Raw genomic sequence first — 21,283 nt, 5'->3', positions numbered from 1 at the left:
GAAGGGTCTCTTTGTGGTCCAGGGTATCTGGTGTAAGGGGTGTGATTTTTAGTATTATAATGAGAAGGTAGTTCGCTTAAGGCCAACAAGTATCAGATATATCTTGATCGCAAGAGTCTTGTGTTGCCACCTTTCCAGGATGTAATTGTTCTTCAAAGTTGCCTTGTCCTAAAGCAGCAATTACTTAAGTTAATCATCCTTGATAGTTCTTTGCGTGGGACACCCTAGGTTGAAATAATGTGTACATTCTGCTTCTTCAAGACTACGTGCAGACTGTTAAACAAAACCATGTCCAGATTGTCTGGTTACAAAATCTGACAACACAGGAATTTAAAAGTGCACATTTTCTACATCTCTACCACCTCTCTGGTTTCTGACCAGGAAGACACTTTTGGGCAGGACCTTCAGATCACTGCTGGATGGTCCTGATCGTCCTCTCAATAAAGCCATGATGCTGTCAGGTCAGCTGCAGCCAAGGGAGCTTCCTTCAGGGAGGTTTTTCAGGGATTTTGGGGCAAATTGCCCAGCACAGAAGGATCAGTCATTTCCAGTGCTGGAGCATAGGACATGTAGGCACATGGTGGCTTGTGACAGAGGACTGGGGCCAGCCCTTTCCCAGCTGAGGACTGTTTTGAATATAATCCCTTTTCTCTATAGAGGGAAGATGTAGCTCTCATAGAGAGTCATACAACAACTGGATGAAAATGCCTTCTCACCTTAAAACCCAACAGACTTTAAAATGCAATCTCAGAGACGGAGAGACTTGAGCCTACTGATTTCTATTGAAACAGGGTAGGATAACAGAAGATGTGATGACAAAGAATTCCAAACACCATAAATTTGTTAAATCTTTATCCAACCCTACAGAAACCACAGAGTGGAGTTTAAAATTAAATCATACCCACTTCATTCACAAAATAATTCTACATAAAGCTGCAAATTACTACGAATGGAAATGGTCTGCTTTAGCAGTTAGGGTAGTTCAGGAAAACCACTTAGCTTGTCAAATGCTCTGCCGTGAGACTGTAATCTGCAATGAGCATTATATACCGATGGCACAAGGTTGGAGGCGAATCTTGCCCAATGTTTATGATGCTGCAGTTCCCCTGGAAACTGAGGTTAATGCTAATGCACTGTGTAAACCCAGGGCAACAGTCAAATCAAGAGCCATGCTCACACACAGCAATACTTGTTTGCACATCTATAACTATAAATATGTTGCTATTTGTATTTTGATTTACTGAAAAGGAATCAGCACTTTTGGCTGCTTTTGCTCTATTTTATTAATAAAACCTAAGAATGCTTTGAGACAGAAAAAAGTCTTATGAATCCTATCTAGTTGTTGTTATGAGCGGGGCTGCCAGCACTGCAAAACTGATCTGTTTTCAGGACTTTTCTTTCAAGCCCAGTAGAATTAACAAAGATTCTTGGCACGCTGATTTTCATTATAATGTTCCTTACAAAATCTCTACAAATTTATTTAAAAAGATGAGTAAATATGGCCAAAAAATTACTCAAGGTAACTCTTAAGTCCTATGAAGTGAAAGAAAATCTTGCAGTGTTTAACAGATTTGGAGCCTTAATCTTTTAATCGATTTATATACTCAGCTCTGGTCCGGCATTGAAGCAGATCTGTAATTCTCACCCTTAAATTCAGGATTGTCCTTACTGCCTTCACACTCTGTATCACTACAGCAAGTCAAAGAGAGTCTGAAAACCTTTCAACCGTTTCACAGACTTCAAAAAGGAAAAAAAAGCCACAGCCATCGCAAAACCAACTGAAGCGTAGTATACTACTGGCCAATATGCTGACACAACAGCATCACCATGACATACACATCACCATGACAAAAATAAATCAATGTATTTGGGATTTTGGAAAGGAGAATGGGACAGAGGTATGGGGTTCAGTAGCACCCACCACTAACCCAGCAAGGATGGAACAACTATCTTCTAGATGCTAATGTCAAAGTCTTTAAAAGAAGTACTAAAACAACAAGGGGCAATGTGGTAATGTGTCTTCTTGATTTGATGCTTAGTTTTACACGTATTTTTACATACTCCCATTATGGAGACGGTGCAGCACATCCATGCTTTTCTCCAGCCAAAACACTATGCTCCAAAAGCAGGTGAAGCACAGCCTGACCCACAAGCATGGCTGCAGTTGCTCCTGGGTGTACAGATTCTCATTACCTGGGAGAAGTGGTGATAGTAATGCACTCTGAGTAGCGTATCTCACCCCAGACCTGCCTGCAAGCTAATTCCAAACTAATATTTATGGGAATCCTGGAAACAAATACATTCATATAGGGCAAATTAGAGAAAAATATGCTTTCACTGACATCTTTCCATCCTTCTGTTGATAGCCAGAAAGCTACAAGAGTACAGCAAAGACTGGGAGTCTCCCAGTTTCTTGATAACATCACTTACTGTAGCTGATGTACTGATGTAGCCTTTTATTTGCCTGTAATTGAGGGGAGATTATTGTAACACCAAAGCAGAAGCTGAATACTAGCTGTTGAATGCAACCACCATCATATTCCTCTACTTGGAAGGGAAGGAAGAATTTCTTTTAAACCACAAAAAAGTTTAGAGTAGCAGCATCCAACTAGATTTGTTTGTTTCCCACTGCTTCATAATGCTCGAGTATTAGCAGGTCTTTTTTGATGTTATGATGTTTGTCAAGCAACAATTAAAAATGTAACAATGCTTAAGCAAGTATCATAAGCCTTTTGTAATTAACTTGAAGCAGTTGAATATTTGCATGGTGCAGAACAGCAGCAAAAATATCCCAAATCAATTTTGCATGTTATTTGTTCCTCTAAAGAGTCAAAATGCTCCATTTTGTAAATGTATTTTATAAACTCCATTTAATGGGCTGTATACATTTCCTTATAATGAATTATGTGGAAGTGCAAACACTATTGGACAGGTATAACTACGTAATTACATTCTAATCAGATTACATATTACTGCCAGTAAAATTTGTAAATGTTTCAGCATCCACAGTTTCCAGGGAAAGTTAATGGCAGGTTAAAAAACCCATCTCTTAGTAAATTAAGATGACAATAGCTAATGAAAGATCTAAATTTGTCAGTAACTAAATTATATAATGCAATTATAATTGTCCTGTGTACAAAAAGAATATACTAATGAGATTCTATGTCACAACACAAGGCTATGTAAAATTTTTGTTCAATAATATGCTGTCATCAGCAGTACCATACAAATAATTATTACTTGCATAAGAATACAGCCTAGAAACTCCATACAAGATTAGTGCTGGCTATATTGTAGAAACCAGCCCTGTCCCAGAAAGCTTACAATCTCAGGTAACGAGGCAGATCCCTGCAAGTCATATTATCCCAGTCTTAGGTACACCCACACTGAAGGACAGGAGGGCTCATCCAAAATCACATTATGTTTCTGGGATAAAGCAGAAATCTCAACTCATTCTCAGACTCTGTGCTTCAGCCCAGGTATACTTATTTACTCTCAAATAAAACACAATCCTACATGAAACATGATACAACTGTGTATAAGCTCTGTAGGTCCCCCCATGACCTCACCTTTTCCCCATATAAACTGGGTGGGCTCAGGATATGTTCAAACAGCTCATAGTCTGAAGCAAGAGAGCACTTTAAAGCCTGTTAAATCTTACCCAAACATAACACAGAACAAAGAGGATTTATGCAATTTTAACTTTTTTTTCACTGCTATATGAAGCAGTCCCAACTGCACCACTCCTCTCCCACACTCCCCATTCCCACCAACGTCCCCTTCCTCCACCCAGCAATCTGTTTATCCAGCTGCAGTGAAAGTGCACATTTAGCTTAAAAATAACCTTTTATAATAAGTGTTGTATTTTTTGCATGCTGGGGAGAGTTAATATTTAACCCCAATTACTTCCCAATACAATTCATTGGACACAGGAAAGGAAATGGGATTCATTACCTACAGTATAAAAAAAAAAGGTGGCCTTACACATAGTACATGTTAAAAGCATGCATCACTTTCAGTATGTTTCAGTATCTAGCATACAAGTAAACTCACTCCTGCCAGGAACAGATAAAACTATGCAATCATTTCCTGCATTGCGCTTTTAAAAGTGGAAAGTTAGAACTGCCCATCACAAAGGGCAAAGCAGAAGGCAACGTCCCCACGTGAATACTTCCTATTTTAGCCAACAGAGCATCAACCTCAGCATGTGCCACAGGCAGCATCAGAAACATTAGTGACTGTAGTCAAAATGACATGTGTCTGTGTGATGGGGGCGGGGGGGGAAGCAGAAATAAAGTTCGCTTTAGGATAGCATAAAGGCTGAGTTAATGGCTTGTAATGGCGCATTGATCTCTGCGCATCAAATGAGGCCTCAAAATTTCATTGCAAAGATGCAATGAAAACAGGGCACTAAATGTTTGCTGTGCAAGCTGCTTAGAGCAAGGGATTATAACAAACTTTTTTAGAACTATCACTTGAATATCTTTATCCTTTTAAAACACCTTTATGTTCTGATTTATTATCCTCTTTCTTAGTGCTATGCACTTTTCTGGATGCCTGTGAGTCACCCTGTCTATGGACGTTGCCAGATCGTTTGATGTTTTTGAGCAGTTGGTAGCGTTTTATGAGCCTATGGACCAAATATGTCACATAGACACCGAGGTTATAAAATGTCCCACTTGTTTATCTCCTCTCTCAACAAAGGGAGGATAATCAGCTCCCTCTTTTGAGCATGACATGGATTTTCTTATTTTGCATTATGGTGCTGTCTGAGACTCCTGGCTAAAATGGTCAGCATTTGTGTGCGCATCTGTTTTATATATATATCTCTATGTATATACACGTGTGCACATACATACAACATAAGATCAATACATTTTAGGCAAAATTTTCTTTCCACTTAGGAGGGCTGAGAAAATAGATGGAGGCTTTAAAATGCCTGAGTGGGCACAGAGGCATAAATGAGAGAGGTAACAATATTCTGAATTCAGATCAGTGGTTGGAGAGGCAGCAAAAGGCAAAACAATACTCATCCCTCACCTGAATAGCCAAATAAAGATCAGCACAGTTAGCCGTAAAAAGAAGTAACTAGAAAGAAAACCTGAAAACAGGTTACCTCCAAGGCATGGAGTTTCCCACTATTCGTATTCCTTTCCAGATCTGAATCTCTGCTCCAGCAGTTTGATACTCCCATCTTGGCTTCACAACCAAGGACAGTCCCTCCTACAAACTGCTGAACACTGGCTACTCTGAACATGTTCTAAATACCTACACACAAACACACATGCTGGAAGGTGGCTGTGGGCACAGGGATGGAGACAGATCACACAGCTCCGCTGTCATCACAGAAGTAAGAAACATATGATTTAGTGAGCAACAAACCACTCTGAAGCAAAGCAGAGAAAGAAGTGGGGCCATTATTCCCTTCCACCAAGAAGTGTCTTTATGCAGTTCCAAGTGGACCCTAATTACCATGTCAGGTTATGGTGCAGGGAGCATGGTGTATGGTCTGTGAGCGAAGCTACATATCCTCAGGCAGCGCAATCACCAGCAGCTCCAGCAGCACCAAACTGAACCACTGCAGCTCCCGCTCAACACGTATAAAACTATCAATGTTTATATTTCTGCCAGGGCATGAAGAGACGTGACAGGCTTTGATAACAACTCGTGTTTGGTATCTGTGAGCAGGGATGTTATAAAAATACAGAACAAAGCAAACTTTGCTTTTTTGCTGAGTGCATCTAACAACAATAAATCTGTATTTGGGATCTCATGCAATCACTGTGAAAAGAATCACAGAAGTGTGTGAAAATAATGAAGGACCATAAAAGCACAAAGGAAAATGCAGAGAAGAAATTCAAAGGGAGGAAAAAAAAAAAAAAAAAAGGACTCTGAAGTGGTTCAGGAGACTCATCAAACAGAGAATATGGGATCTAATCACAGATATTTAACAGTTTTTAAGTGGACAATGTATCTTACCAAGGAGGCAATGGGCCAGGAAGGCAGGAGAGCCACATCCCATCACAGTCTCTGCTGCCAACACTCGGAGGTTTATCTGGGCAAGTGCCTAGCCTTTCTGAAACAGGGGCAGTAACATTGGCGCACATCCGAGGATGATGAACTCAGCCAATTTAGCTACTTCCTAGGTAGCTCCTATCCCAGCTCTGACTCCCCATCCCACAAGTGCTCCTCCCTCCAGCTTGCTTCCGTCTCCTCTAAGGATGAGCCCAACCACAAAGCTTTGGGCATCCTACTGAGTTCCCAGCATTGAGTCCTTTGAGAACTCACTGCCATTTGCTCTGACCTCACTACATTTTCTTTTCATCTTCAGGTATAAGCTGTTAGAAACATGGTCCTCTCCTGGCAACTGTCATAGACACATTTACACAAAGCCCCCTAGTAACTCCACATGACTTTTTTGGCAGTGCCGAAACTACTCCTGACAGAGCACGTGGTTTCACAAGTGTTATCCTCATGCTTACACACTGGGATTGTGATTTCTAGAGAGCTTTGCCTAGGAGAACTCTTCAAGGAAATAATGTTTCGGTTGAAGTGGCTCCATGCCTGACAGTGTTACTAAGCAGCTTGATGACCTGGCATGCCATAACCACTTAACCTCAAATTTTGGTAAATTCCCAAATGCTGCCGCCTTCAACACTGATACTCTGCAAAAATAAATTCTTCCCTTTGCCCTGTTCAAGAAAGAAAATCTAAGTTTAAAAAGACAGGCTCTGAGCTGTGTGTGAATTTTATCAACCATTACTCCTGCCCTCTACTACAGGTAAGGAAGGCAAAGTAACCTAAGAGCTGAAAAACAAACACAAGAAGTAAAGACAATTCTACTTCTTCAAAGCTAGCAAGGATTTTTCCTTATTCAGTTCTCTGCATTTAGTTTTCAATGCAATCTGAGCTGCTCAGCTGGCTTCAAATGTCTTGAGTTCAACTCAGTTCCCATCAAAACAACAATTTAGGGTGTCCAGGAAATGTCATAGGAAAGTACAAGACAGCTTTAGAGTGGCATCTGCACCTTATATTATTGAGAGTGGCTGCAGACTAGCCTGAAAAAACAAAGAACTAACAAAATACAGCTGAGTCTCTTCATATACTCCTTTTTCCCCTGGTTAATTAAAAACCATACACTATTTAAACCGCATTTCCTCGTAGTGGGCATTAGGCAGAAGCTGAAAAGAGTAACCTTCACCAAACCCATTTCAAACACTGATTACTTTTGAATTCAGAAGTAAAGGTTTTTGCAAATAACTTAGGAAGAGTGAATCCTGTTGTTAAGAGTCTGTCATGTGGATGGGTTTTATTGCAGTCTAAATACAAATAAAAGTGCTCCCATTCTGAGTACGTTCAGAGAGAAGATGCTATTCATGAAATGTAATGAGTTCTTCAGAGCTGCAATACTGAGAGAACTTGTTTGGTTTCTTTATTTTAATTAAAAAGCCTATTTGCCATTTTGTTGATTTATTTGGTACCCAAGTACTTTTAAACACTGGGACGTAAATAATACAAAATCCATCTTTGCCAGAAATCTTTAGAGCAAATAAGTGCAAGTAAATTACAGCCTTTACAGCATCACAAACTTGAGTAAATATTGGTCATTATAGACTGCATCTAAGGTATCACAACACACTCCAAGCTTATAATTTTTTCCCTCGCTTAACTGAGTTGCCACTAGTGAATGTATGGTTAGAAGATTTACATAACAGAGAAGATGTGAGTTGTTTTGTCACTGATTATCTGCAGATGAAAAAGGCCAGTAAGTTTGATGAGACAGTATACAATCCAAAAATACAGTAGCATTTTTCAGCTCCTTTTGAGAATTTTGCTTCTTTTAGGAACTATAATTGATGTGTAGCATTAATCTCTACTTTAAATCGACATATCACAGCAGTAATGCAAAGCTATGACAAACAAAGGCTTGCTAATACACAGCTCTGGCTGCCCTACACAGCAATTTCTTAACTTTAAACATTTTCCCACAATGCTTGGCCTATGTAAAAAAATCCCACTTCAAACAACGTCCATGAAATCAAGACACTAAACAGCTCTGCTATGAAAGTGCAAAGCAATGCAAATGTATCAAGAATAAATATGGTGCACTGAACACTAAATAATGAACATATTTCCTTTTACCAGTGCACAAATTGTCTGCAAAACACCCACAACTGAAGGGCTGCTGCTTACTCCCTTAGACTTGAGTTTCACCCCTGACAACAGATGGGGGAGATGAAGCCCTCACATGCTCAATCACATCTGTGCCCTTAAAAAACTTAGAGAGACTTACGTGCCTGCAGAATACATCACCAGGGCAATTAGAGGAAGGTCTGCTTGGAGAACCACCCTCCATGACAGCTACACGTTTGTTTTAGAGACTGCTTCCTGGCAAAAGGACCCACAATGATACAGAGCCGTATTGTCTCTTCTCATTGAACAGCTTTTTTTAACTGCATGTTTAATCACAGGCATTAAAAGGATACAGAGAATACAGCCCACGTGAGCCAAGAGGAAACCTGAAGACTCTGGTATCAGACCCCTGACTGAGCTGATCACAAGATCCCAGGAGAAATACCCAGGGGTTGTCATTTTTCCAATGCACCATCAGGTGCCTTCTCCATAACACTTTCCTCTTAGTCCTCTCTGATAAACTACTGCCCCACTACTATGAGCCAGCTGAGAATTTATCAAAGCTTGAAAGGAAAAAGAGAAAAATGTTGCAGCTGTTCATACCTGTTCCTTCATGCTACCTCAAAGAATTCAATTTTGAGGGGTTTATACTCCCTGAATAGGAGGTGACAAATAATTTGCATGTTGCTGGCTCAGCTGATTATTTTGGCAAATGCCGAGAAGCTGGGCTATGGTGTCAGCCTCCAAAACAAGCATGGTAATGTACAGGAGGACACAAACTCTGCTCAAAGGAATTCAAAATTCCTAAAGGTAGATCAGCGATCACAGATAGTGCAAAGTGAGGAAAGAACTACTAGCAAAGTCAGCAGTGTAGTAGACAGACATGTTTTCTTCCATCTCTGTTTTGTTTTTCCATATATTAAATATAACCTCAAACACTGTGTAATACAGCACATGGCATATCCATCTGCTACACCAACACCTCTTACTCTGAAAATACCCATGCCACAAAAATGAGAGTGAAGACCGCGTTCAGAAAGAGCCACCTACTTCCCATCAGCAACTTCCAGCAGCTTTGTCAGTCACAACAAACTCCAGTCCCCCCTAATTTCCCACAAATGCCACTCTCCACCCCTCCTGTGTAATCCCACACATGCTGTCTGCTCTTCTCACCCATTTCCCCACTGCTCCCTCTCCTGCTACAAAGAGCTCCGTTCCTCCAGAGATGCCCACAAATACAACAGGAAGATGCCCTCCACTGATCCAACACTGTTATACGGGTGCCCTGCCTTTTTTTGAGCCATGCAATAGCTAAAAAAGCATATAAGGTACGGAAACAATAATTAGCATTATACTTGGGGAGTATTGAAGAGAACAATACTTTAGGTTTCAGTGTTCGCACAGATATTTCTTCACTGCACAGGCACTAAAAGCAGGAGTGCTGCTCTGGATCTCCAGACTGAACGCTCACGGTCTCTATTTTGTTCACTGTAAAACAACATAGGACAATAAATAGGGCCGGCCTGTCAACAAAAGCACTTTGGGCATCCCTTACACACTCTTTAAACATCTGTGGAGATCTACTGATGACCTTTAACCATGCAGAGAATAAATCTTACTGCTTATGTTGTGCTGCGTGCTAATTCTGCAGTGTCCCAGGAAGGAGAGTATCCTTTGCAAAGGCATGGAGTACCTCAGTCTGAGATTCAAAAGCAGAGCTAGTGAGAGAGTATGATGAGCAAGGGGAAGGAAGAAGAAAAACTTACTGCTAAATAGCTTTCCAGAGAAGCATGAAAGTAGGTTTCAAGCTAATTTCAAGCTAATTTTCTATGGAGACAAACTGCTTTCCTGCAAACACCCAGGTAAATAGGACTGTTCGCATCCAGAAGCTTGAGGGCATCATTACGCAAGGAGCAAACGCTGTACACGAGGCATTGCTCACCTTTATAAAGGCCCTAGAACCTTCCATATTTTTATTTGCAATTTTTCTGGTATAAGCTATACAAATAGATAGCCCACCCTGAGGCAGCCTGACACTGAAATATTTCCTTATCTTTTAACATGGGCAAAATATAGGAAACTGTGTACGCTTTTACAGTTACTTTAATTAAAGAATAAGAAATCCTATAGAATCTGAAGAATTTATCATAAACCTTTCAGGGGCAAATTTTAAAGACTAAGGGGGAAAAAGTTCATAATTTAAAAGACATCAAAACACAGCAGATACAATTACTCTTTGTTGATCTCTTACTTGTCAAGAAAGAAAGAAAGTCTTCTGTTGTAAGAAAAAACAAAAAATCCTTCCAAGCCTTCCTTTTTTCTTGCTAATATTTGGGAGGCAAAATGGGAATAGTGAGATTAATTATTTTTTTTTTTAGAGGAACTAACAGCTAGTAAGTCTGAACACAAGTTCACAGAACTACAATGTAAAATTTTTATAAAGTGTTATATGCTAATAAATTTTGGAATCCCTGTTTGTAAGGGCAAGCTTATAAATGACGGCACTATATATATATATGTTCGTTAGATGCTGGAAGTCTGACTTGTACATATAGTCCCATCCCAACAAAAAAGCATGCTGGTAGGAACAGATGCGCTGCACTCAGGGCACAAATCCTCCGCTGGAACCAGGGGCTGTAGCCTTGTCAGCTGTTGACACCATAGAAGCACAGTCCCCTGGCGTGTGCCCCACCACCAGGTTCATCCCTGTCCCCGTCCCCTCCCTGCTGCACAGCTCCCACTGACACAGCCCACAGCACAGTTTTCATCCAGTCCTTCAACAGTCTAGAAAGGAAAACCTCCCCATTTATTTCCACAGCTAGGCTTTTAATAACACACCAAAATCTGATGCAAAAATTTAACGTCGTACACAAACAAGATGGAGGATATCATCTGCTGCTAAATAACCACTTGGCACTCCCAGTTCCCCCCTGCCATGAGCCAATCTGACTCAATGAGGACCCAGTGAGGCTTCAGAAAGTCCACAGAAGGTTACAACATTTTACTGGGGTGAAGCAGCTGCCTTGCAAGGAGAGACTGAGCAGGTTGGCAGTCTGCAGTCTGGAGAGGAGAAGGCTGATAAGGCTAAGGCTTGGTGTCATCAAGGCAGCGAATAAAATGAATGCAGAATTGTTTCCACCAAACCCCACAATATTACAAATGGGTGTGGGGGGGAGAGGCATAATAATTTAAATAAACAATGAAACCTGTAGTTTAACATTGAAAAAAAGATGCTACTCTTCCCTGTGGGCTGGGAAGATCTGAAGCCCATTGCTACCAGAGATGGCAAAGGCAGCAGGACTAGTACCATCCAAAGGGATTGAACACATCAGTCAGTGGAGATGATGATGCTAAAGCTTGGCTGAAAGCAACATAAATTGCAGTAACATTTACTGACTAGTTACATATTTGAGTTTATCATTGGGAGATTTTGTTTTAAGATTAGCTTAATGGAAGTTTATTGAAAGTGATGAACTTCAAATATAGGGAAGCACAGCTCCTCCCATACTGAAAGGTATAATCAAATCTTTAAAATCAATCCATTGTAACTCAGAATAAAACCTTAATTTATGAAGGGTAAGAATATCTTTTAAAACTATGTTTTTACGGGCATCAGGAAAGGCACCATGCAGTGATTTCATTTCATCAAGCACCTTCTAATGTGGCTTTAGAGAACAAAAAGGATGGTTGCTTGGGTTCTGAAATATAATTGATCAGTTCTGCATCTGTCTTAGTATCAGACAGCTTTTTGTTCCCCAATTAGTACCAGGAAATAGTCTAGAAAAAGAAACTTTTACATATTGGTGAGTCAAAACAAGACCCTGTGCAGTCTGTTGCATTTTAACCTGAGAAAAGGCCATGTATTGTTGAGCCCAAAAATTAATATAAATGGCAAATACTGCATTCGCTTGTTTTGTGAACTCTGCTCAAAGTGAAGGTTTACTACTGTTAGCAAAGTTCAGTCATCTCATTTATCGAAATTGTTCTAGCCATATTTCATGCATTAGTAACATTTTCTGAGACATGAATAAAAGGGGATATATGGGAAACTTATTTTACAGCTGATGTTAATATTAACGACTTCTTCAAGGGTTGCATGGAGAAAGTCATAATCTACTTATAAAAGTGTTTAACTGTGATGGTTTTGCAGATTATCCAGCTCTGCAATTAAAGCAACATGAAAAATATGAACAAAATTATTTTCTGGAGTAATTTAAAAACAACTCAAGTGCTTCATTTCCCTTGCATAATGATCATACTTTGTATCAGACACAACAAATGTTTTATCCCAAACTCTGGCAAACACCGGACTTACACTGAAAGCTTTTGCCTATAATACCATGATTTCATAATATTGAGTTGTAAATAACATCATGTAGCTGAAGCAGAAGGAAATTATTCTCTGCAACAGGAACATGAAAGCAGACATCATCCGGGCATGAGCAGGATCTACACAGCTTGGCAGAGGGCAGCCAGGGTACCTGGCAGCACACACCCATGCTTGGGCTAAATCGCTCTCTGCTCCAGCTTTACCACGTAGCAGGTCAGTCTTCAAATTCCATGTGATGCCTAAACCTCCACGTGTTACGGGAGCTGCTCTTGCCAGTGCGTTTTATGAACACTCTTCAACAATGTTAGTGGGCTAAAGAGTTTTACAGACTTTTATTTCTCTAGGTGTTCAGCCTTATCACAAAATAAAACTAGCATTCAAGATTTCTGCATGCTCCATTTGCAAATTTAGCTGCAACAAGTTTTCAAGTCGCATTCCTAAGGGTGTCTCAAAATTATTCACAAGTTTTACCTTTTCTAAATCCTTGAAGTAGGTGCTAAAGGAAGACTTACAGAAAATGAGTAATCCAAGATTAAAACCTTTGAGCTATTCTACAATTAACTAGGAAACAGTTTCCCGCTCCTTATTTAGATTAAGATATTCATGGAACGCCGCTGCATTTGTTTGTTGCCCTCTTTCCAACACACTGGCATGCACACCAATATACAGTACTGAGTAAGTGTCTCCTTGATTTTGCAGAAATGTTACGTTTCATAGACCCCAATAGTGTCATAAGCCATCAAACACACTTCAGCATCTTTCTTCCATTCCTGCCTCCAACACAGCTTGTAGTGTCTTCATGGAGCAAAACCACTCAAGTGGCTCCAACAGTCATTAGTGCTTTCTGTCTCTCTGATTTAATGAGCACTGCTAGAAAAGACAACTGACATCAATTCCTCTCCTCTGAAGCATCTGCAGGTAAGCCAATAAAGATAACAGCAATATTAAACCAACTACAACGATCAAGGGGAAAACTCTGGGTACTGGGTAATCACTGTCACAAAGCTAATCTAGAATAAGTTTAATAGGGGAGGGGAGATAAACATTCGGTTTAAAAAAAAAACAATTCCAGTCAAATGAGTCACAGAAAACTGAGCCCCTAAACTGCAACACTTTCCATCCTGAAAAGACTAGCAAAATACTGAAGATGCTAAAGGCAGGCAAGCAAAACAAATCATATTGTTAATAACAAAACAAACAAAACCCAAAGAAAAGAAAAAAGAAAAATGTTTAATTAAAGACTCTGAGAGAAAAGGCAGATTTTCTCAAGAACAAAGCCAACACAAATACCCAACTACAAGAGCACTTAAAGCAGCAGCAAGCAAGCACTACAGATTTTTTTTTTTTTTAATAACAGCTTAAATCAAAGAAAGGAAAATCCACACTGACAATTCCTGAAGGCAGGGCTGGTGCTTTATAACCCAGCAAAGTCACGTAGCAGCAGCACCCATCTTTCATTCTTGTTCAGCTCCAACTGCTGTCACTCCTAAACCAGAAACTGAGACACAGCAGCCTTCAAATTAATAGGTTGATCGAATAAAACAGGGAAGATAAAGCATTTCTTGAAAGAACCAAACAAAATCTTGCCAGAGCTTGCACCTTCCTTATTTATAAGTCATTTTTTTATTTGTCTCATGATTCTTAGGAACTGGATATATGGAACTTCGTTTACTTTCAGACCTTTTACGTTAGAAACACTGGAAGTCGGGTTGAAAAAAAAAAGAACAAAGAATGCTCTGGGTCATAGTGTTTAAGTCAGAATAAGACACTACCTTTCCTTCTGTGTTACCTGGGGTAGAAAATGTATAGCAGAGAGCATCTATTTCCCAGACAGGATTGGAAGCTTTCTATACTGAAGACTTTTCAGTGGCGAAAGCCTCAGTCAAAGAGATATTTCAATGGACACTGTTCCTCAAACTCCTGAAGCAGTAAGGATCAAACCCTCCTGTCCAAAGAATTCTGAAATAATAACCAAAAGTCAGTATGCACACAGTTCAGGGGAAGAAAATGGTCACATGCAGAAACGGGAGGAACAAAGTATATGCAACACAGTTCAGCAAGCTCATAGCCTCCTGAAAATGCAAAGCAGCAAAGTGCTGCTTACAAACAGACCATCAACAAGTATCCCTGTAGTAACTGCTCCTCCACAGACTCATCACTCCCTGAATTGGCTTTCTCCATAAAAGACCATCAGCATCATTCTCACTCATCATTAGAAACATGGCTGTTTCCCCTGCCAATTATTTTTGATGGTACCTTGCTCGCAGTATTTTGCAGCTTTGCTGCACTGCTAGAAAGCGGCTGAAGTTCATGACTGAAAACAGTAAGTCAAAACAAAGGTCAGGATAAGCAATAACCCTAAAGCTTTCATACACTCTCAGCTGCTACACTTTGGAAATGTCAGCGCTGCCACAGCTCTCATAATTGATGTGATGACTTGAATCTTGAGGCACTAGAACTGCATCAATTTTTTTTTATTTTTTATTTTTTTTAAAAAAAAGCACTGACTTGATACTTAACCACAACCAAATCCAAATTAATTGTCTTTTGCTCCATCATTTTATTTCCGTTTCCAATATAAAAGCACAGTTAAAGGAACAAGCTGCTTTAGCTAGTTTCTACAGCACCTGAAATGCCCTGGAACTGTACCAGAATTTTTCCATCAAGTACATAGCCTGGCTTCTGGACCTTCTTATTTTCATTCAGAAAAGGTGTACAGTCAGAGGAGAATGACAATATACTGTATCATGACAGGGTTGTATCAGGTGGATGATAGCTGCATGCCACCAGGCAGGGAACAGCAGCATGCCCCACCTTGGACTGGAAATTCTCATGGCTGGTCATTCCTGCCAACACCACGCCACTGTTCTCTTTACTATTTAAACGTAACTAATAATCCAGTAAGTATCAAGACATCCCCAAGATCAATCACTCCATACCTCCTGTTTTTTGTCCTGCTTCCTTAACCAGCTCTTATTTTTACCTCTGACTTCAACAAGCCTGTCATGTTTCAGGTACACAACAAACCCAGGTATTGTATAAATTTTCTGGTTTGCTCATCCTATCTCAGACTATTCTTTCTTCGATTACACTGTCTCTTGGTTAAAATTTCACTGCCCTGCGCTGAGTGCTCAGAACCATCCATCCCTACGTTTGCATCTCCTGAGCCATGGAGATGCCATACTGAAAATGTTCATGAGTACTGAACAAGAAGAGGGGGAAACAAGTTCTGCTATATCTTGTCTGTTGTCTTCAACATCATTTTCTCTTGTCTTTCCCCTAGAGGAATAATCCAATTCCACTGTCACATTACCTGGCAAAAACCGTAAAGGTCAGAGAAAAATACAGGCAGTGGCAAGGGAGGGTTTAAATTACTTTCTCCAAGGATACATCCATTATCTCCCACCAGGCACACCAGACTGATCTGTGATCTGATCATCTCTGGCTTGGCCAATCTGGGTTTCATATTTAGCATATCAGAAATCAAATGACTGAGTATCTAAAGTCAACTTCTTTCCAACATACATGATTGCTTTAAGAAAATCTGAGCAAATTTTACACTAGCTCCGTAATTGTTAGAAGAGAACATATGAAGGCAACACCCTTCTCAAAGGCTTTTAATGAGTCTCTACAATTTTAATTGGCAACTGACTGTTGCATTATTTTTCCTTGCAAATTATCTATGTTACCAAGTTTCTTGTAAAGTTAGGGTACTTTCCAGGGCTAGCAATTTGAGGAAGTATTTCCATGGGACTCCATTAAAAAGAACAGCAGCGAAAAATACAATTAATCTAAGCTTGGCAACAAACTGGTAAAATGTGCTTTAATCACACAGTGCAGCAGAGTTTTGTACAACTAGCACTGCTGTGAAGCAGAAAACCTTGAAAAACTCCTGTGCTGGCTTTTAGGGAGACACCCTAATTTCACCAGAAAAAAGATATACATTATTTACAGTTTAACAGCTTCACCTTGCACTTTCTTTTTTTCCACTACTCTTGTTTTCCTAAAAGCATGGACTGGTGTTGAGTATAACTCCACTGAAACTGGAAGCCTTTGCATCAAGAAGTTTTTGTAGGAAGTTTTATTCAAATTCTACTCCAAGAGAATAAAATTACAGATGCTAAGGCCACCTCTCAAATAAATATAATATCCTTAGCACATGAAGAATCCACTTTCACAAAATCAGTGCTCCCCAAAACTGCCTGTAAAAATACCACTAAAGTCTGCTCATTAGATTGTTGTTTAAGAGGAATAAGAACTACTGCACAATATTAACAGCACATAAATTTCCTCTTACTAAGATGATCTGTGTTATCAAATGAAGAATTACAAAGTTTTATATGCAACCTGAATTCAGCTGTTTGGTCGTGTTTGGTTGGGTTTTTTTGGGGGGGCAGGGGGTCTGACATCTCATATTTCCTTCTACCAGCCATGTTACTAATAAACAAAATCACATCTGAATTTTAATACACTTTTCATTCTTTCAGACTCTTGAGGTAACACACTTGGAAATCCTGTTTGATTGGCAATGAGCAAGGCAAAACCCTTTCTTGGTGTACAGGAAAGATTCCTTATTAATGGGTGGCTTGGGTAGAGCCAAGGTGCATCTGCACATCTCTTGTCCAGCCTCCTTTACCATCGCTGGACTCCCGCACCAATGCTGTACCCATGGATGGGAAGAGAAGGACAGCAGGCTCCTAATGCATGCTAACGTTTGCCTGGGTGCTAACAGGTGACCAAGGCAGATATTGCAGGCACGCCAGGATTCAGCCTGTTATTAACCTATGTAAGGTGAAGGTGAGGGTGAGTTACAGGGAGAAAGTAGCCAGCAGAGCAGAAGTGAACAAAAACATCAAGACCCAGCATTATTTTTATTATTCAGATTGCACGCTGAGTCAACGTTATTTCTGAGCAATGTGAAAACACAGCTTATCGTCTTCACTATTTTAAGACACTCAACTAGCAGCCTTAAAAAGACAACAATAACAATTTGAGAGTTGGCAGGGAAAGGGAACTTCAATCCATCCCACTCCTACCAGTTTGATGCCAGTGCCAGCAAGAGATGCTTACAGCCTGGAGAGGGATCACAGGTCACCAGGAGAGCACCTGAAGAGCAGCACAAAGGAATTCCAGGCACTCCAGCCACTAAGCCATCTTCATCAGGGGCCCAACTTAAATGCCTCTATGCAAAGACACATAGCATGGGGAATAAACAATAGGAGTTAAGAGATGTGCACGTGCCTGCAGGGCTTATGATTTTATTGGCATCACTGAGACATCATGGGATGGCTCCTATGACTGGAGTGTTGAAACTGAAAGATACAGGCGCTTTAGGAAGGACAGCCAAGGGAAAAGAGGAGGCACCCTCTATGTCAATGGCCAGCTGGAATGCATGGAGCCTTGTCTAGGGATGGATGAGCTTATAGATCAGGATCAAAGGGTGGGTAGGGACAGGCAACATCATAGTGGGGGTCTGCTACAGGCCAACTGACCAGGAAGACAGAGCAGATGAGGCCCTCTACAGACAGATAGGAGCTGCCTCATGTTCACAAGCCCCAGTCCTCAAGGAGGACTTCAACCACCTCTGTATATGTTGGAGGGTAAACACAGCTGGACATAAGCAATCCAGGAGGTTCCTGGAACTAATTTACAACTTCCTTCTCCAAGTGACAGGAGAGGTGCTACGCTCACCTTGTTCTCACCAACAAGGAGGGGCTGGTGGGGAATGTGAAGCTCAAGGAAAGCCCTGGTTGCAGTGACCATGAAACGGTGGAGTTCAAGATCCTTATTTGAGGAGGGCGCACAGTAAGCTCACTACCCTTGACTTCAGGAGAGCAGATTTTGGCCTCTTCAGGAACCTACTTGATAAAGTACCATGGGATAAAGCCCTGGAGGGAAGAGGCGCACAAGAAAGCTGGTTGATATTCAAGGATACTGAAGTATCACACATCCCAAATTCAGGAGTGATGTGTTCCAACAAAGAGGAAATTGGGCAGAAATACCAGGAGACCCGCACAGATGAACAAGGAGCTCCTGGACAAACTCAAACACAGAAAGAAAGCCTGCAGAGGATGGAAGCCTCTGACAGGTCCTTGACAAGTAGCCTGGGAGGAATACAGATAAATTGTCCGAGCAGCCATGGATCAGCTGAGGAAAGCTAAAGCCCTGATAGAATTAAAACCATCCAGGGGCATCAAGTGCAACAAAGAAAACTTCTATAAGTACATTAGTGATAAAAGGAAGACTAGGGAAAATGCGGTCCCTCTCTAGATGGAAAGAGGAGATCTTGTTACTCAGCAAATGCAAAAGGCTGAGGTATTCAATTACTTTTTTGCCTTAGTTTCACCAGCAAGTGCTCCAGCCATACTGTCCAAGTCACAGAAGGCAAAAGCAGGGACTAGGAGAATGAACCACCCCCTGTAGGAGAAGATCAGGTTTGAGACCGTCCAAGGAACCTGAAGGTGCACGAGTCCATGGGACCTGATGAGATGCATCCACAGGCCCTAAAGGAACTGGCTGATGAAGAAGTGGCTAAGCCACTATCCATCACACTTGAGAAGTCATGGCAGTCCAGTGAAGTTCCCACTGACTGGGAAAGGGGAAACATAAACACCAGTTTTTAAAAAGGGAAAAAAGGAAGACCTGGGAAACTACAGGCTGGCAACTCTTGCCTTGGTGACCAGCAAGATCGTGCAGCAGATCTTCCTCGAAACTATGCTATGGCACATGGAAAATAAGGAGGTGAATGGTGGCAGCCAACATGTCTTCACTACGGGCAAATTGTACCAGAGAAATCTGGTGGCCTTCTACGATGGCATTACAGCACTGGCAGATATGGGAAGAGCAACTGACGTCATCTACATGGACTTGTGCAAAGCATTCGACACTGCCCCACACGACATCCTTGTCTCTAAACCAGAGACATATGGATTTGATGGATGGATCACTCAGCGGATAAGGAATTGCCTGGATGGCTGCACTCAAAAAGTTGCGGTCAAGGGCTCAATGTCCAAGTGGAGATCAGACAAATGGTGCTCCTCAGGGGCCGGTATAGGGACCGGCGCTGTTTAACGTCTTTGTTGGTGATATGGACAGTGGGATCGAGTGCACCCTCAGCAAGTTTGCCGATGACACCAAGCTGTGTGGTGCAGTTGACGTGCTGGAGGGAATGGATGCTGTCCAGAGGGACCTTGCCAGGCTTGAGAGGTGGGCCCATGTGAACCCCATGAAGTTCAACAAGGCCAAGTTCATTACTTGCCTCATTACTTTGTATTACTCTATCCCATCTGTATCCCAACTTCTGCCCTACGGCATTTTTAAACCACAGAACTATTGATCATCTCCTATAAAACTTCCCTGCTTAAGGTGTCACCATTAAGTCTTATCCTTAAGATCAAGGACTGCAATATCACCTATCTCAATTATTAAGCTGGATTAAAATTAAAACATATTTATGTTGCACATAGCAATGTGATTTTCCCTCTACTTATTATGCAATGCAGGCTTTCGCCCAGAACGTTCATAAAAGAAATCAGATTATAGGAGAAGCACTGAAGACAGAGCGGAGGATCTATGCCATCCAGGTTTTTTTCCTCATTTTGTTCAGTCAGTTTAGGGGGAAAAAAAATGAGTTGTCCTGGAAAATTACATAAGCTTAATTTACGGAGTTTCCCTTGAAGACTTACACTTACAAAGGTCACAGAACAGAATCATAGAATCATTTAGGTTGGAAAAGACCTTTGAGATCATCAAGTCCAACCATTAACCCAGCACTGCCAAGTCCATCACTAAACAATGTCCCTGAGCACCACATCTCTGTATTTTTTAAACACCTCCTGGGTTAGTGATACCACCGCCTCCCTGGGCAGCCTGGTCCAATGCTTCACCACCCTTCCAGTGAAGAAAGTTTTCCTAATATCCAATCTAAACCTCCCCCAGCACAACTTGAGGCCATTTTCTTTCGTCCTGTTGCTTGTTATCTGGGAGAAGAGACCGACCCCACTTGCCTACAGCTCCCTTTCAGGTAGCAGTAGAGAACAACAAGGTCATCCCTGAGTCTTCTCTTCTCCAGACTAAACCGTCCCAGTTCCCTCAGCTGCTCCTCACAGGACTTGTGCTCCAGACCCTTCCCCAGCTCTGTTCCCCTTCTCTGGACATGCTCCAGTACCTCTACGTCCTTCTTGAAGTGAGGGTCCCAAAACTGAATACAGTATTTGAGGTGCAGCCTCATCAGTGTCAAGTACAGAGGGTCAGACATGTTCTTCTAAGTAAGAGCTGTATATACCATGAGATTCTGCAGGAATCATAAGGAAAGCTGTGGTATTAGCTAGAGGCTCCTCTGCATAAGGTAGCATCAACCACGCTGTATTAACGTAGGAGGTTCCGTACGTGAACAAATCTGAGCAAAAGAATCCAGTGAAGAACTTTTGCATCTTCTTCCCACTCACAGTGGCTAAATTCAACACTATAATCCATACCCTAAAGAGTTTAATTAAGAAAGTGGAAAACATCTAACAGAGGCTGCAACTCCAAAGAACAGATGAGAAGAACCCTCCTTCCTAATGAAATCCCAAGTCATTCAACATCAAAGTTTAAAAATGATCTTACTTTTGACAGTTGCTGTTCGGGTGCAATTGTAGAGGATGGCTAACTCCCCAAAAACTTTGCCAGGTCCCATGGTGCACAGCTTCACGCCTTCTTTTGTCACTTCAACCTTCCCATCTGGAAGGGGGGGGGGGGGGGGGGGGGGAGAAAAAAAAATTAAAACTGAAATTAAATTCCTTCACACAGAAGTTTTAAAATGTATCTCATTATACTGTA

At 41.1% G+C, this 21,283-nt stretch overlaps 1 protein-coding gene across 2 annotated transcripts in view; it reads right to left on the bottom strand.

Moving 5' to 3' along the window:
• Nucleotides 1-21,283, bottom strand: part of PRKG1 (protein kinase cGMP-dependent 1) — a 508,829-nt gene that overhangs the window by 286,540 nt on the left and 201,006 nt on the right. For both annotated transcript variants that reach the window (XM_056352515.1, XM_056352514.1), the window contains exon 3: nucleotides 21,071-21,184. In XM_056352515.1, coding sequence (XP_056208490.1) covers nucleotides 21,071-21,184 — 114 coding nt within the window. The remainder of the gene's footprint in view (nucleotides 1-21,070; nucleotides 21,185-21,283) is intronic.

This window comes from Falco biarmicus, chromosome 9, assembly GCF_023638135.1.
Source record: "Falco biarmicus isolate bFalBia1 chromosome 9, bFalBia1.pri, whole genome shotgun sequence".
Lineage (NCBI taxonomy): Eukaryota > Metazoa > Chordata > Aves > Falconiformes > Falconidae > Falco > Falco biarmicus.
This window is presented reverse-complemented; position numbering and strand designations above follow the sequence as displayed.